The 18,015-nt window shown below is 38.8% G+C and overlaps 1 protein-coding gene across 2 annotated transcripts in view; it reads left to right on the top strand.

Moving 5' to 3' along the window:
* Window positions 1–18,015, top strand: part of LOC127043534 (cadherin-10) — a 163,161-nt gene that overhangs the window by 123,360 nt on the left and 21,786 nt on the right. For both annotated transcript variants that reach the window (XM_050937425.1, XM_050937424.1), the window contains exons 8-9: window positions 4,842–4,978; window positions 6,770–6,891. In XM_050937425.1, coding sequence (XP_050793382.1) covers window positions 4,842–4,978; window positions 6,770–6,891 — 259 coding nt within the window. The remainder of the gene's footprint in view (window positions 1–4,841; window positions 4,979–6,769; window positions 6,892–18,015) is intronic.

Here is an 18,015-nt window from a genome sequence, read left to right as displayed (position 1 = left end):
ATCATGATGTCCAGGAAGTTGATGTTGATGTGGGTGTATTCTACAGAGAGTTTGATGGATGGGGGTGGCTATTGAAATTCATGAGGAATTATAGGTTGTCTGTCCAGAAGATGAAAATATCATTGATGTGTCATGTATAATCAAACCAACAATATATTGAGATGCATTTGTATATTTTGTGATGAATTTTTTTGACAAATTCTTCCTTGAAGTGGCCCATGAAGAGGTTGCTGTATTGGAGAGCCATCCTAGTACCTATGACTGGTTCCATGGTTTGAACACAGTGCTTGTTGTTAAACAGGAAGTTGGTGTGGGTGATGTCCAAGTGTTGTACATTGTCTTGTAGGAATTTCAGGCAGGCAGCAATGCCCTCATGGTGAGGAATGTTGATGCATAGTGAGGTGACATCCATGAGGGCAAGGATGGCATTCTGGAGGAGGTTGTTAATATTGCAGAGTTTCTGGGAAAAGTCAGTAATATCTTGGCAGAAGTTGGCCCTTTGTGTTGTGAATGCTTTGAGGATGATTTCTGAGAGTCCTGATATTCCTTCAGTGAGAGTACTGTGGCCAGATTATGATGGGTCTGTCTGGGTTCCCTTGTTTGTGTATCTTGGGATGCATGTAGAAGGTCCCTGGGGGATGAGGCTGTAGAGCTATTTCTTGGACTGTTTGGGGAAGGATTTGATGATATCTTTAAATTCCTGTGTTAACTGGTGTGGGGTGGTTTTTGAGTTCCTTTCAGTAGGTGGTGTCAAGAGCTTTCTGTTGGCCTCATGGTTGAAGCCATCAGAATCAAAGACTAGGATTGTGCTTCCTTTGTCTGCACTATGGTGGTTGGATTTCAGGGACTGCATACCAATCCTCTCTGTAGTAGAGAGATCATGGTGGATGTAGTGTTTCTCTGACCACTACATATTACTCCAAATATGCTGAACAGCTATGCAGACCTCAAAAAACTGAGGCAGTATCTCCTGCACCTTACATATTCCAGAATGGAGCACTTCAAACAAGAAAATATACATGCTCCCACATACTGGATGAGGAAAAAAAAATCAGGAAGCTTACCTGGAGTCCATGCAGGAAACCCAAACCAATCTCTGAGCACTAAGCTTTAAAAGACTATTTGGACTTTGGTCGCATTTGACAAATGTGTCAAAATATGTGTATGTCTTGTCTGATTTACTTCAGATATGGTAGACACAAAGCATCATTTACTGTCTATGAGGCCAATATTCCTTTGTTTGTAGATTTTGAAGGATGGTAAAACTGGGCTTGTAAAAAAAACCCTGAATTTCAGCCTCACTTATGATGACTACTCTGGGTGGAAGAGTAAGATAGCAGATGAAAATTTTGAACCTCTAGAGCACCCAGTATTAATAATGGATTTAATTATTGCTCCTTTATCCATTCTAACTTCATGTGACAACTGAAAATCTAAGTCGGGGTTTCTCAAACGGTTCACCGCTTGTGTAGGGAAAGCCCTTGGCGGGCCAGGCCAGTTTGTTTACCTGCCCCCTCCGCAGGTCCGTCCAATCGCGGCTCCCACTGGCCGCGGATCGGTGCTCCGGGACAATGGGAGCTGCTGAAAGTGGCGGACAGTACCTCCCTCGGTCCGCGCCGCTTCCAGCAGCTCCCATTGGCCCAGAGCAGTGATCTGTGGCCAGTGAGAGCCGCAATCGGCTGGACCTGCGGACAGAGCAGGTAAACAAACGAGCCCAGCCCACTAGGGGCTTTCCCTACACAAGTGGCGACCTCTGTTTGAGAAACCCTGATCTAAGTAGTCAGGTTTTAGAATCTGTGGTCTTAAAAGGAACAAAGTTGATGGTTTCACTTGTGTTTTCTCTGACATGGCTTGATGAGTGGAACCACTTCAACAGAATAAGCTATTTGCCCCCGTCATACTCTGTTATCGATATAGCATAATAGACTGAAGATGCTGTCACATCATCACTCTCTGTCATGTTAGTGTTTCTTCCACTGAATGACAGAAGGTAATTCAGTACAGGCAAGACACGTGAACTAATGGGAGTAATGACAGAGCTTTAAAGTAAAAAAGTGAAAAGAATTAATGAGTCTTGATTTAAGTTGTTCAAGGAACAGATCAAGGCAGGACTTTCCACATATGTGGTAGTAATACATACAAATCTGTATGATTCTTTACCTTTTTTGTTATTTCTGTTTTCTGCTGGAAAAAACTAACAAACAAATTCCATAATAGGAGTCAAATTCAGCCCTCCAGTGTGCATATGTTGACTCTATTAATTTCAATAATAGCTTCACACTTCTGTTCAAAGAATCCAGCTCTTCAAAATGAGAATTATAACATTTTAGTTACTACCAAACCATCACTGGACATCTATAGAATAGCAGATATTACAGGAGACAATGGACAGCTAATATTTTGCCTTCTTTATTTAGACGGGTTTTGCCCTTTTGTAATCAGGTTAGCCTGGATGAAGCTTTATTGTGATTTTTCTATTTAAAAAAGAAAAATTTGGGAGTTGCCTATGTTTCTTTTTTCTTTTTTCTTTTAACTAATGGAGATGAGCCGCCCTCTTCCAAAGCTTGGTGGAATCTGAATCCAGGTCCAGATCTGCATTCTACATGCGATCCTTACCTCTAAAAGGGTATGCCTAGACAGCCTGGGGCAGCGAGCCTCCTTGCCCAGTTTGAGGGGCTTGTGGGCTCGTGCTACTACGCTAAAACTAGCTGTCCAGATAGCACTTAGAAATTGAAGCTTGGGCTGGAGCTCAGGCTTGAAAGCCCAACCCTCTCCCTAGGTTTCTGAGCCTGAGCTCCAGTGTGAACCAGAATGTCTACACAGCAATGTTTAGCACAGTAGTGCATGCCCTGTGAGCCTGCATTTGTGGAGCTGAGCTGGGAGGCTAGCTGCTGCAGGCTGTATAGGCATACCTAAATAGTCCAAACCAAAGCCAAGATCCAAATACCCCAAATTTTAGGTTGGATTCAAAACTCAGCACTGTATCTGAATTCTGTAGCTCAGGTCTTCCCTGTCATAGAAATCCGATTTTTAAAGTGAAAATAGGCTACAACTACAGAGAAACTGTGTGGCCAGCTGCTTCCTGTGGCACTATTCTTTTTTTTTAACAGACTTGAGTAACAATAGGGCTATTGTCTGTGATTTAGAAGATCAACCTTAGCATCTGCAGGCTTTTAAGAACACTGGGATGATGTAGAAAGTGTATGGTATCATAACATATACATAACCAAATATTTTGGGCTTATAAATATAATAGGATTGAATCTTATTCATCTGGGTTGTGGGACTGTGATATGTGAGAATTAACTCAAACAGCTCCATCGCTTGCCTGTTGAAAACCTGTACTATCGAACTTGACTTTTCTCCACTTTAAAAAAAGATACAGTTGATGGCTACAGAATCACTGCTAAGAAATATAGACATATTGATGAAATATAATGCCACCAAAACTTGCCAGGCACTAGGGAATTTTCCTTAATTATAACTTGTAATTTGGCCACCTAGTTCAGAACTAACCAAATCTTTTACCCCAATTTTGAAGCAAATCTTTTGTGTGGTTTCAAAATGTTCATATCAGTTTATTTTATTTCTGTCATTTTTGCATACCTCTGCACTTCCTGGTTTAATTGGGACTGGAAGCATCAAAATACCATGAGAAAGGCTATTCCCATGGTACACTGTTTCCAGCCTGGGTGAAATCAGTAAGTACTGGAAATACAAAGACAGGTTTTTGTGAAGTTACTAGATCATTCATGTACATTCACAAAAGTGCCCAAACTCTTGGATGATTCTCCAAACAAGATCATACCTGCATACTATTAGAGGTACTGGAGAGGGTTTTCAGAAGAACTCAGAGTTGGCCTAACTATGCTCCCAAGAAGTGCAGAGTTAGACAAACCTTCAATGCTTTTGGAAATCCCATGATACACCCATTGAAAGGCCCTGATCCTTCATTTACCTCCAACTCATCACTGACTTTAGGGGTAACTTTGGGTGCATGAGAAATGCAGGTTTGGGTCCTAAATGTGAAGAATCAGAGAGCAATCTGTTTATTGATTTCAGTTTGCCACCATGTGACAATATGACTTTCTCTACAAGTCAGTGGAAGGTTTGCCCATATGAGTATTTGCAAGGCAAAGGCTTTGCAGTACTGTACAAAGGTTCCTTAATATCAGTAGCTTCATTAAAACTGAAAATCCTGCCAATTAACATACTTTTAACATTTTTTATTTTGATTTTTTAAAACTTGATTTCATTTAAATAAATCTACATTAAACTAGGAGCTGAAAGCTTAAAACAGTTATTTCAAAAAGCTCAGAAATTAGTCGTCAGTCTGACATGTTTTTTTTCAAACTGAAAGAGAATTTTCCTCTCAGAAAAAAAGTGTTTAATTACTGATTTAAACAATGTTCTCCCCTCACTCCCCATAATTATTCATATTTTAATACAATATCATTTAGTTAAAAAGAAAACATTCACAGAAGCCTATGAAATTTACAGGATAAATTGCAAGAGTAAATATAATGGATAAATCTATATTGAGATCATTCTTAGGATTTGTATTTTTCTGTATATTAGGTTAACATTTTGAGAATGATTTTAAGTATTTTTGTTTTTCGTTTCAGGGACAGTCATCAACGTAACAGATGAACTGCACAGCATTTTAAAAAGCTTAAACTTGCAGAAACTAAGCATTTATTTCATCTAAATTATCTCATCTATCATTTCTGATAGAATATGTAGAGAATCTGAATGTTATATGATGTATTGTAAGGTAGAGTTGCTTCTTTTCATTTTCAATCACTTACATGACAATTTTTTTCTTCCTTTATCATGTTTAGATTTTCTTTGGATCGTCATACTGATCTTGACAGAATATTTAATATACACTCTGGAAATGGATCCATCTACACTTCCAAACCACTTGACCGCGAGATATCACAGTGGCACAATCTTAGTGTTATAGCAGCCGAGATCAGTAAGCCAAATCTTTTTAGTTTTTCTTCGTTTAAAAAATGATTTAAATACTTCTGGCACTCAGAATAAAATTCTTAAAAATAAATAGTATTAAGTCCAGCTGCTGGTGCTCTATACATCTTTTCATTCATCTCAGACCTTTACAAGAAGGCATTTTGATTACAAGTAAACAGAATAAACCCAAGGTAGCATTAAGATTACTACATCACTGCACCTAATTCCAGTCCCACTGACATAAAAGATTTTAGCTGACAAAAAAAATCTGAGATTCTTCAAGTCAACTCATGGGAAGCATTCATTATTAAATTCTCTGTTTTAGGGTAAGCACTATATCACTGGTAAAAGCAATAGTTTCTGATGATAAGCATGGTTGGTGCCCACCATTCTTCAGACTGCTGGCCACTGTGATAAATGTGTTATTCCACAGTATTTTCATACTGTGAGAATTCAAGGCCCTTCTGTGCTTAAACTGAACCATTAAATTCATTTCTTTGTGAGGATATTTTGAGAGAATTTATCTTCTCAACTTAGTTGTAGTAATTAGGTCTTGCTAAAAAGGTATGCTAATATTTTTTGAAAAGTTCAGGTCTTTTAAGGGCAATCAATCTGCATAATAATTGCTTGAAATTCATACCTGCCAAACTCTACAGTCACCATCCCTTTATAATGTATTACTGAGCTTCTTTGAAGAGAAAAGGCAATATTGGAATATTTAGGACATTGTTTTTCATGATGTTCAGATTTTTGTTCTGTTTGCCATTTTAAAGAAATTTACTATGTCAAGTAGACATAGCTACAAACACTGATACTGAGATACAGTGGAAACATAACCTGCATTCTTCACCGATTGCTCCCAAGATGCCACAGCATGTCATACACTCAGTCAAAACAATAATTCAGGATTCATCTTCATTGTTTCCTACCCTATTCCAGAAACAAAGCAAAAACATATAAATGTTTAATATAGTTCAGTAGAGCAGTTCTCAGAAATGGATGATGTATGCATGACTTGCCTTACACTAAAGATAAATACCTCAAAAATTAAAAACAAATGAAACCCTATTCAGTTTAGTGCTGCAAATTTGCATCCTATCCTACTCCCACAGAAGTTGGTGGGAATATAAGCGCTTTATTTGATTGCTTTAAAAAACAATTATTATAAATTTATATTTTTTCTTACAGTAATTTAAACATGTAGCCTGTGATTCTGTTCTGACTTACACCAGTTTTACACTGATGTAATATTTTTTTCTTTAGTGAAGTATCTACTGATTTATAAAAGGGGAAGTGAAAGGAAAATCAGATCCCGAGAATATCCTTTTAGAATATGTTTGTCGCCATTCAACGACAGCTCCTCAGTATAAAACAAATTTGATAACATCCATTACATTTTGCTTTTAAAAAACAAACTTCCAGCAGAACAATACTCTTGAGCCCAACAAAAACAACAATTGTCATTTGATTATCCTAATAGAGATACTTTTTATATATTACATTTGCTTATTTCATTAACAGAAGTAGTGTTTATCTTCATGTAAACAGCCTAATTGCCCACTAGATACCAGTGAATGAATTTGTTTCTGGCACTAAGCAAAATCTGATCTGAACACTGATGTGGCCTGATCTTCACCTAGTATGGGTCCAGGGAGCTATGCCTAATTACACCAGCTGAAGATCTGACCTTGAATGCTGAGCTCTGGAAGAATTTTAAAGAAAACAAACCTTTTTTTTTTTTCTTTAAATGAGAGCAAGAAGTCACTTCTTTCTGTTTTCATTTCTTCTCTTTTGACAGACAATCCCAAAGATACCACTCGTGTTTCTGTTTATGTTCGAATTTTGGATGTTAATGACAACGCCCCACAGTTTGCTGTATTCTATGATACTTTTGTATGTGAAAATGCAAGAGCTGGACAGGTATGCGTTCTGTGAATACTTTAAGCTATTTGGTTTTGCTATGGCACTCAGTTTTAGGCCATTCTTTAAAAATGCTCGAGAGAGCATGCTGCTTGAGAAAGAGTGTTTCTAGTACAGTTTATGAAACAAAATGAAGGAAAAGAATGGCTGTCAGTAAATCAGTCTTTAGACCTGCACAATAATACTTTACAATTGCACCAGCATGTAAATTACCAAATTACTTTTCTTTACTTTTACAGAAATGGCTTTCTACAATTTTACTCTTAAGTTTTTGCATCCGTGGATCTGTTTTTGTTTTGTTGCTTTAGATGACTAAGCACATAGGTCTGAAAGATGTGTTCTTAATTGGTTTCAGTGTTATCTTCCCAGAATAAATAATTGGTAATCAAATTTGATTTTTTTTTCAAAAAGAGGTCCATACTGTGGAGCTCAGTTGTACTTTGAATTCATAGATATCAGGTTTAGAAACAGCAATGTCACACTTACATTTTTATGCAAATGACAGTTTATCTTTCAAACATTTTCTGTGAGTGAATCAAACAAAAACATAAAATATGTTAATATCTGAACTGGTAACATATTTTTTGTTTGGCTTTTATAGAAACCAAACAAAACAATACAGAAAAATATACTTGATTACAGTGAAACGACTCTGCAGCCCACTGTTTAGTTCCTACTAGGTAGCTATCCATTAGGGCTGTTGGAAACCCAACAATTTCTCTATGACTGTATTGTGTGTTCCACAGCACATTAACCTGAGAATAAAAAATGCCCTAAAAAGTGGCATCAGTGGTATCAGATTGGCATGTATGCATCACAGTACTGTTGAAGAGAGTGCGGAGGAGGAATACAGACTTATCTGAAAATAGTTAATTTCTTGGATGCCTTTATTTCCAGATGGCTAGCCCATTTTATCTATTCTTCTGATTGGCTTTATAACTGTACATTCGCTGGTATTGATTATGGTTATGATACACACAACTTAATCTCTCTGGGTCATTGCTAGTTTAATTCTATCTTCTTGTATATTAGTTCCTCCTTTTTTGTTACCGTAATTACAAATGACATATAGTCAAATTTAGACCTCACTGAATGGTCTTCCCCACTGATAAGTGACCACTTTTTACCAAAAAATGTTCAACCTCATGCTAGAATATGGTATTTTATGTAATGAGGTATTTAATTTCTTTATATGTTTAATCTGTGACATTCTGTTGACTGACTTCTTGAAATCTAATATATTAAATAAGATAATTCAATATATTAATATGTGAGCTATTGTGACAGCATCTAACATATGCTCAATATTTTCCAAACCTACTGAAAGACCCCAAAGAGATTACACTATAAATTCACAAGACAGACAAAGGCATAAACAAACACCAAAGAAACATAATGCGTAAGTACGAGACGATGCAGAGTAGGAGTCTTGATTGTTTTCCTCCTCTTCCGAATCATCCTTGCTGCACTCCTCCAACTTCCCCTTTATCCTCCAGTCTCCAGCTACTCTGTACTCCCCACCATATAGTGAGAGAGACAAACAAACCTACAGCCAGTTAGATGGTGTACATGCCAAGGGAAGCATGGAATTACAGTTGTCCTGTGACATCCTGGAGGTGGGACAGCCTAAACAGTCTTTCACTTGCCCACAGGCTGGAAAGGATCTCTACCACCTCTTTCCTCTGTGAAGGAGGGCTGCATTCAGCAGAGAAATCATTGGGTTAGGACAAATACAGCCAAATCTGTTCCAGATATTGAGTGCTGTCTTGCCACTTTTTCTTTCCATTGAGAGGGGACAGGCTGCTTCCTCCGGCATGGTCCTCAGAGCAGGGTTTAGGAGCCCTCATGGCCTTACCTGCACAGAGTCTTGAATAGCTGTTGAATCACTAACTATGATAGAGACTTTTAAATTTGGTTTTCATGATCAGTGCTCAATAAACCAAAACTGTTTGTCGGTTATTAAACTCTGCTTTACCAGATCTATACAGACTCCCTTATCCTATGTGCAAATATTATACCTGAAAAACATATCCGTCTAAGTGGCTAATTTATGGATTTTTCATTATTAAACTTCATAAAGTATGGGTTTTTTTTGTTTTTTTTAAGTTGTTGGTTCTCTCTTCTGACTGTCTTAATTTATTGCAGATTATAAAGAATTAGTAGATAATACCCAGTGTTTGTTAAACTCTATAGTGCATTTCATCCAGATCGAGACATGTATATCTTTTTTGTTTTATCAAATATAGTTTTACCATCTATTTTTTTATCCTTTGCTCTTGGCATCTGCAAGTGTCATATCCAACAGTTTCCCTGATTAGAATTCTCCGATGTCCTTGTTATCATTAGCCTTTTTATTATAAGCTAAGTTCAAATAGATTTATTTAAAAATTCACAGTCCTCATCTTTTCAAGTTGTAGCAGTTTTATTTTCTGCCATTATTCTTCTTTTCTGGATGTATTTATAGGACATTCTTACTGCCTTTGATTCCTTAGTAGCATGATATCTTTGCTTTTTTTCTGTCATCATTTCTCAGTGATCCATTCACTCAAACATCTTTCTTATTAATCTCTCATCTCTTCCAATTATTTCTTACTTTAGTTCCTTCTTTGACCTTCTCCCATGTGTTTTAAATTGTATCAAGATTAGTCTTTCTTCTTTCAGTATTGTGTTTTTTACAGCTCTCCAAGCCTTACTCTTTTGTTTCCAGATAGTCATACAACGCATGCCACACTAATGTATTGTTTGCTATGCATGGTGTGTTAGGATTTCTGTACTCTGAGTAGAACACAGATACACAGGAATCTGCACACCAGATTTAGATAAGTGGTCCATTTACTCCAGTACAGTGATCAGTACCAGGAAGATTTAAAAGAACCCCGCAGTGAACCATTTTGGAATAAACTGCCCACAAGGGAAGTTTCTTCCTAATACTGATCAGCTGGTGGCTGGTTTATGTACTGAAATAGTCTGTCTATACCATTCATGATGTTTTTACACCTTTATGCTGTCCCCTCTTATTCATCTCCTCTCAAAACTAAACATTCCCAATCTTTTCACATGCTCTTCTCTCGGAAATCTTTCCATTCCTCTAACCATTTTACTTACCCCTCCCTCTCTTGATCCCCTTATGTTTATCTCCCTCTCTTGAGAAAAAGTGATCAGAACCATGCAGAGTGTACAAGATCTTTGGCTCCACTGCAGTTACTATATATCACTCCAGCAATGAAAAGGGGCTGGTGAAGGATATAACAGTATGGGGAATCACTGGTGGCATTTCTAGACAGCTATCTTTTCTTCTTCTTCTTCTTCGTTTTGTATTTTTCTTGGAAAATCAATAAGCAAAGAATGCAGTGAGTAGAATATTGAAATTAGCTCAATAATAATTGCTGGTGACATCACGACAAAGGAATGTACACGTAACTTTTTTTCTTTATAATTTTAGTTTCTGCTTTTTCTTTCAAAAACAAAACATAGGAAACAACCAATGTGTGATGAGAGGGGTCAAGGACAGTAATGTATGTTTGGATAATGGCTAGCATGCACCACGTTGGCTTCTAGGAGTCAACAGTATACATATTATACATATAATATATACAATTATATAGTAATAGTGCATAAGAGTTATACATATTATGGCATAATATATTAGCCCTATGACGTCCATTTCACAGCAAATTTAAGTGTATTCTCCCATTTTTTGTCACCAATATTATTACTTTCTCACATAGTGTGCAGAAAATATTTTCAAGTATTCCAAAGGAACTGGAGGTTTATTAGGAGTTTCATTTTCTGAGTATTAAACACATTACTTAAAAAAGTAATTTTTTTGGTGTTTGCTGCAAAATTTAATTCATCTACTAATTCCAGTATACACATTTTGTTTTATATTCAGAACTGTGGAAAAAAAATGTCTACATGTTGCTTCAGTATATTCATAGTAAGAAAAAAGTAGATGGAGTAGGTTAGCTGATGGTTGGTGGTATGTCCAGTGTTAATTAGCTTAAACTGCCTTTATGTACATGCTCTAGCATTCAGTAAAATCTGTTAAAGATTTTGTTCTGGAAAAAAAACATAATGATAATGAATAAGATGTATTTCTGTGTAATAAACAGATAGCTAAGGGTTAATGTTCTTTTACCTGTAAAGGGTTAACAAAGGGAACCAAACACCTGACCAGAGGACCAATCAGGAAACAAGACTTTTTCAAATCTGGGTGGAGAGAAGTTTTGGGTGTGAGTTTTTTGTTCTTTGTCTTGGTTCAGTGACCCTTTCGGCTTTGACAGTGATCTTTCTATTTCCAGGCTTTCTAATCTTCTGTTTCCAAGTTGTAAGTACAAGGATAGTAAGACAATAGGTTTATATTGGTTTTTTTGTATTTACATGTGTGTAGTTGCTGGAATATGTTAAATTGTATTCTTTTTGGATAAGGCTGTTTATTAATTTTTTCCTTTAAGCAATTGACCCTGTATATTGTTACCTTGATACAGAGACCATTTTATGTCCTTTTTCTTTCTTTTTCTATAAAGCTTTCTTTTTAAGACCTGTTTGAATGTTTTTCACTGGTTAAGGGTAAGAAACGAAGAGAGGGGGAAAATCTCTTTGTGTTAGATTTACTAAGCCTGACTTTGCATACCCTCTGGGTGAGGGGGGAGAGAGATTAGATCTCTCGGTACTTGTGTTTCAAGGACTTGAAGCAGGGAGTATCCTAGGGTCCCCAGGTCGGGGAAATCTGGGAGGAGGTAAAGAGGGGGAAGGGAAATAGGTTACTTCCCTTTGTGGTGAGACTCAGGGCATCTGAGTCTTGGGGTTTCCCCAGGGAAGGTTTTGGGGAGACCAGAGTGAGCCAGAGACTGGAATTTTTCTGGCTGGTGGCAGCGATATCAGTTCCAAGCTGGTAATTAAGTTTGGAGGTTTCATGCTAGCTTCTCATGTTCTGAACTCTAAGGTTCAGATCTGAGTAGGACAGTTATGACATTCTGACGTTCCGGTTTTTTAATAAAACAGTAAAAAGAACAGGAGTACTTGTGGCACCTTAGAGACTAACAAATTTATTTCAGCATGAGCTTTCATGAGCTACAGCTCACTTCTTCAGATGCATAGATATCTCCTGTCTGTGTGTTCCATTCTGTGCATCCGAAGAAGTGAGCTGTAGCTCACGAAAGCTCATGCTGAAATAAATTTGTTAGTCTCTAAGGTGCCACAAGTACTCCTGTTCTTTTTGCCTATACAGACTAACACGGCTGCTACTCTGAAACCTAAAAAAACAGTGTTGTTCTGACAATGAGAGATATAACTGAGCTTCCCACTCATCTATTTTACCGCCATACATCAGGGGGGAGACTGAGTTAATTTATTTGTTATTGCCCGCAAGGTGTTCTTTTTACTTAACAAAAGGTGCTAATAGATACATTAGTTCATTTTGCCATGTTTTACCTAGTTGCTGCTGTTTATGTGATTATAGTATTTCACAGAAAGTGCCATGTGATCTAGGCAGGTGATTTTAAGAAACAAAGAAAATTTGTGAAATGTTTTGAATACTTGAGTCTCATGATCAAGAATAATAATGAATCAAATTTAGTTTTTTATTTGCAGCATATTTGGCAAATCATTTTTAATATTCAATTGTCTCTAAATGTGACCACCTATTTACTCACACTGCATGTTTTTCAGATACCTTTCTTAATATCAGAGGCAATGCTAACTTTCATGACTATTACAGATACAATATGGAACTAAGCAGGATTTAGCCCACTAAAACTCCAACAACATTGAATTAACAGTACAAATATTCTTTACTTCCAAAAGAGATGAGTACAAGAGTCATGTGATTGGCTGTTTCTTATCATTCCTATCACATCTAATAATGTATTTTATGAGCAACTGAAGCTCAGGCTTGACCAATGCTTGGATGGGGAGCTGCAAGAAGTGGTGTTAGTGAGTCAGGTGGCACACTTCCATACAGCATGGTGTTAGACAGCTCTGTTCTGCTTAGGGTGACCAGACAGCAAGTGTGAAAAATCAGGATGGGGGTGGGGGGTAATCAGGGGCGGCTTTAGGCACCAACTAAAAAAGCTGGTGCTCGGGGTGGCAAAATATATGGGGCGGCATAACGCTGGAGCCCCAGCTCAAACCTGAGGCAGCATCCTGGGCTGGATCCTGATCGCCCTGGGGAGGGGGCAGTAAACAGCTTGTTGTTCTGCCACTGGGGTGTGGCAAGGCAGGGAGCCGGCTAAGTGGGGAGCATGTCCCTGCTGCTCTCCTGCAGGCAGCAGCCACCCGCCCCTCCAGGCAGGAGCCAGTAACGTAGCCCTGCCCCAGCTGAAGAGGACAGGCCACTCCTCCTTGGCTTGTCCCCGTCGCTGCAAGCTGAGGAGGAGCGGCCCATCCTCTGCAGCTGGGGCAGGGCTGCGCTACCAGCTCCAGCCCAAGCGGGGGGGAGTGGCCACTGACCGCGGGAGAGTGGTGGGAGCTGGTAGCACAGCTCTTCCCTGGCTGCACAGGACGGGTCGCTCCTCCTGGGCTTGTCCCCGCTGCTCTCCCATGGTCAGCGGCCAATCCCCAGGCGGGTTCTGGTAGCATGGCCCTGCCCTGGCTGCAAAGGACAGGCTGAACATGGCGCCCGGGCGGGCCGCTCCTTCTCAGCTTGTCCCTGCCTCTGCCTCCTCCTTCTCCTCCCTTCCGCGCCACCTTCTGCCAGGGGAGGGCAAAGGGGAGCAAAGTGGCAGCCGGGGCTGAGACAAACTCATGCCGGGACCAAGGTGAAGACCGAGAATGAGCAGGGCTGAGATCCAGCAGCAGCCCCAACCCCTAGCCACGGGAGCGGCAGCCATGGGAGATGAATCCACCTTGGGCCAGATCCACAGTAAGGTAAGAGGTGGGCCGGATGGGAGGATCCCCAGGTCCCCTGGGGAGCTTCTGCCTGCTGGAACCCAAGAGGCTGCTGCCTGCCTCCCCAGCCTGACACATGTCAGTGCCTGGAGTCTCCTTCTGCCTTCCCCCCTGCAGGGGGCAAGTGACTTGGAAGAGAGGGGCAGCATCTGTCCAGCAAGCCCAGCACTTTTTCCTTGGCTCTTCCAGCCCCAGAGCTCTCTCCATTGCATGCCCCTCGAGCTCCCAGCTGGGTGGCCTCAGCACTGGGAAAATGCCAGCAGGGCTGGGTCCAGTGTGTATCCAAGCTCGTGGGGAGCTCTCTCGCCCCAATAACTAGCACATTACCTATGGCAAGTACAGTAGTGCAATAGGAGCGTGATGTGAAAAATATTGTGTCACGTTGTGACACAGTCACTCAAATCACGATTACGTATGTGTACTGTGCTGCTCTATCGGCACCATTCGCGCTAATTTCCATTTCACATCGGTGCCAGTGGTTATAGGGCTAAAATGCTAGGAAAAAAATGAAAATGACTTTCCAGTGCTGCCTACTGGCAACAAGAGAAAAACGGCAAGAAGAATTAGAAAAACTATCTCGTACTTCAAAAAAGTATTTTACAAAAGTCGACAATCAAGGAGAAAGCTTTAAGCAATGCATTGAAGGTGATTATTCATCAACTGATGAAGACCAATCAAACCAAAGATTACCTTTATCAACTGATAAAGATGAACAATGATCTGATCAAAGATTATATTCGCTAACTGATAAAGACGAACAATCACAATCCATCCAAAGATTTACTACGTCATCTGAAGAGTCCAGAAACAAAGAACTGTTACCCAGATCTAAAACTGAAGAACAATTATTGGAAAGTGGAGAGACTGACTTAGGATTGGATCCAAGTAGATGGTCGACAATAATTACTGATGCAATGCGAATGATTATTGTGAAAAAAGATCCTTCAAAATTAGATCCTACATTTGAATATCCATTTAATGAGTTGAATCATCAATCTATGCCATCCAGTATGAAGAAAAAAATGAAAAATGGATAATTAATAGGTCATGGTTAGTGTATTCACAGACCAAAGATATAGTTTTTTGTTATTGCTGCAAACTGTTTTGTAACTCGGACATTCTTCTGACAATTGCAGGTTTTAATGACTGGCAAAATTTGCATCAGCATTTGAAAGAACATGAAACATCAATAAATCATTTATGTTCATTGACAAATTGGATTGAGCTGTCAAACAGATTATGTTCCGGTACAACAATCAATGTGGTACAGCAATGTCAACTAAATTCAGAAATTCTACGTTGGCAAGCAGTGTTGGAATGTTTACTGGCAATCATTAATTTCCTAGCCGAACAGTGCCTCGCATTCCGTGGATCCTCGGATATTTTATATGAAAATAACCATGGAAATTTCTTAAAATTGGTTGAGTTATTGGCAAAATTTGATAATGTTATGGCTGAGCATGTATGAAGAGTGAAAGATGGAGAGATTCACACCCATTATTTGGGTAAAAATACACAAAATGAGATAATAGAATTAATTTCTAATGGAATGCATAATGAAATTTTATCGAATTTGAAACATGCCAAATATTACTCAATTATAGTTGATTGTACTCAAGATCTGAGCAAAACCGAGCAAATGTCAATAGTCTTACGATTTTTGAAAATTGATAAAAATGCAGAAGTGAAAATTTGTGAACACTTTCTAGAATGTATATCAGTGAATGAAACTACTGGGAAAGCCCTCACAGATGTAATTCTACAGAGATTGGAACACTGTGGAATACCTTTAGAAAATATGTGCGGCCAAGGGTACGATAACAGCTCAAAGATGCGAGGACGACATGCTGGTGTACAGCAAAGAATACTGAATTTAAATAATTGAGCTTTTTTCATTCCTTGCCATGTGCATTCGCTCAATCTGGTTGTCAGTGATGCCGTCAAATCATCTAAAGATGCCGTTTCATATTTTACCACAGTGCAAGCAATTTACAACTTTTTTAGTGCTTCTACACACTGTTGGGCAGTCTTGAAGAAGCATCTTGAACAAAAACTCACACTTAAACCTCTACGTCAAACTAGATGGGAAAGCAGGATAAACGCTATTTAACCATTCCGATATTCATCAGGAGAGATTTACGATGCACTATTTGAAATAAGCCAGGACTTGTCGTATGATCCTTCATTTTGACATGAAGCTGAAACATTGGCTCAGAAAATGATGCAGTTTCAATTTTCATGTTGCACGGTCATTTGGCATAATATTCTAAATCAAATTAATTTGACCAGCAAAGTTATGCAGAACATAACCATAGACATATCCGAGGAAAAGACGATTTTGAATAAAACTTTGGAATATTTAAAAAAATACCATTCAGATGAAGGATTTGAAGAAACTGTCAAAGAAGCACAACAATAGCAGAGGATCTTGATTTTGAACCAACGTTTGCACCTCAACAATCCATTCATCCTCGGAAATAAAACAAGACTGTTTTGTTATGAGGCTCATGATGATCCTGTTCTCGATACAAACGAAAGATTTAAAGTTGAATGTTCCTATTGTATTTTGGATGTAACTATAACTTCTACTGAAGAAAGATTTTGTCAGTTGCATGGTCATTGTGAAACTTTTGAATTTTTATATGATATTGGAAATGTTAAAAATCAGTTTTTCAAAGAAGACTTCATAAAGCACTGCCAAGACCTACATTTAGCGCTCAGTACTGATAATGCTGCTGACATTGATGCAGTAGTATTGTATGATGAATTAACAGCTTTATCTGTGCTAATATGTCCTAAAACTTCTCCTCTAAAAGTATAAGAATTTATGGCAAGAAATGATTTTTTCACTCCAAACACTGCTATAGCATTACACATTCTTTTAACATTACCAGTATCAGTGGCTTCTGGTGAGCACAGTTTCTCAAAACTGAAATTACTAAAAAATTATTTGAGGGCCACCATGTCTCAAAATCATTTGTCAGGACTCGCATTAATTTCAATTGAAAGTACTATTGCAAAAAATTTAGATTTCACTGACTTATTAAAAGACTATGCAAGTATAAAAACCACAAAAAATAATTTCATATAAATTATTTTTCATTACAGTGTATAGTTGAACTCAAATTGTTTGTAGTTGCGTTTTTGTTAAAATTCAATGTTAAAATTACACAAGTAGGAAATTGTTTTATTACACTAACTACAAATTCTCTGTTTTCATTTTTTTTTAAGTTTAAACAGTCAGAACAAAACTGCAAAGTGCAAATATGTGTAAAAGCCAGAATAAAAAGCAGGGGCGGGTGGGGGGCAGAGCCACATTTTTTTTTTGCTTGGGGCAGCAAAAAACCTAGAGCCAGCCCTGAGGGTAATAGGAGCCTATATAAGAAAAAGACCAAAATCAGGACATCTGGTCAACCTAGTTCTGCTGAAGGTGTTGCCATTCAGATCAGGTGCACAAGCAAGTGCCTGACTGCTTGTCACTAAACATCCCATGACACATTTTAAAATAATCAAGGAGTTAGTCCTCAGCAAACTGAACCTGGCTCAGGGTGCTGCCCTCCTAAAATTCCCATTAATATTTTGTTTGGTTTAATTCAGCCTCCTACATCTTGTTTAGAAGCCTTGTTGACACAGAATGCTTGCTGTATTCCATTTAAGACATAGCTGTACCTCACTGATGGTGAGTCATCCCTATTGCTTGGAAAACATTAGGATTCTTTACTAAGAAGGAGGTTATATACAGGAAAAGTGTGTGTGTAATATGAACAGAATGTAAGATCCTAAATCAGTAGGGATATTATATGCCTGTGTCCCATCATATAATGTATATATGTAGAAGTATCTCAAGCCAAATTTCACTGTCCTGTTGAGTTTGCCTATTGTTAGAAACAAAGTTTTTTGAAACATGTTTTTTTTCCTTTAGCCTAAGCCAGGGATCAGCAACCTTTGGCAAGCAGCCCGCCAGGTAAGCACCCTGGCGGGCTGGGCCAGTTTATTTACCTGCCATGTCGGCAGGTTCAGCCGATCGCGGCTCCCACTGGCCGCGGTTCACCGTCCCAGGCCAATGGGAGCTGCAGGAAGTGGTGCAGGCTGAGGGATGTGCTGCCTGCTGCTTCCCATAGCCCCCAATGGCCTGGAAAGTGAGGGTGGGAGGGTCTTTAGAGAAGGATAAAGGAACACAATTGAGAGAGAGATAGCCTAAGCTTTCAATGTGAAAGAGTTTTACCTCTGCAGTTC

The sequence above is a fragment of the Gopherus flavomarginatus genome, chromosome 2, assembly GCF_025201925.1.
Source record: "Gopherus flavomarginatus isolate rGopFla2 chromosome 2, rGopFla2.mat.asm, whole genome shotgun sequence".
NCBI classification, from domain to species: domain Eukaryota; kingdom Metazoa; phylum Chordata; order Testudines; family Testudinidae; genus Gopherus; species Gopherus flavomarginatus.
This window is presented reverse-complemented; position numbering and strand designations above follow the sequence as displayed.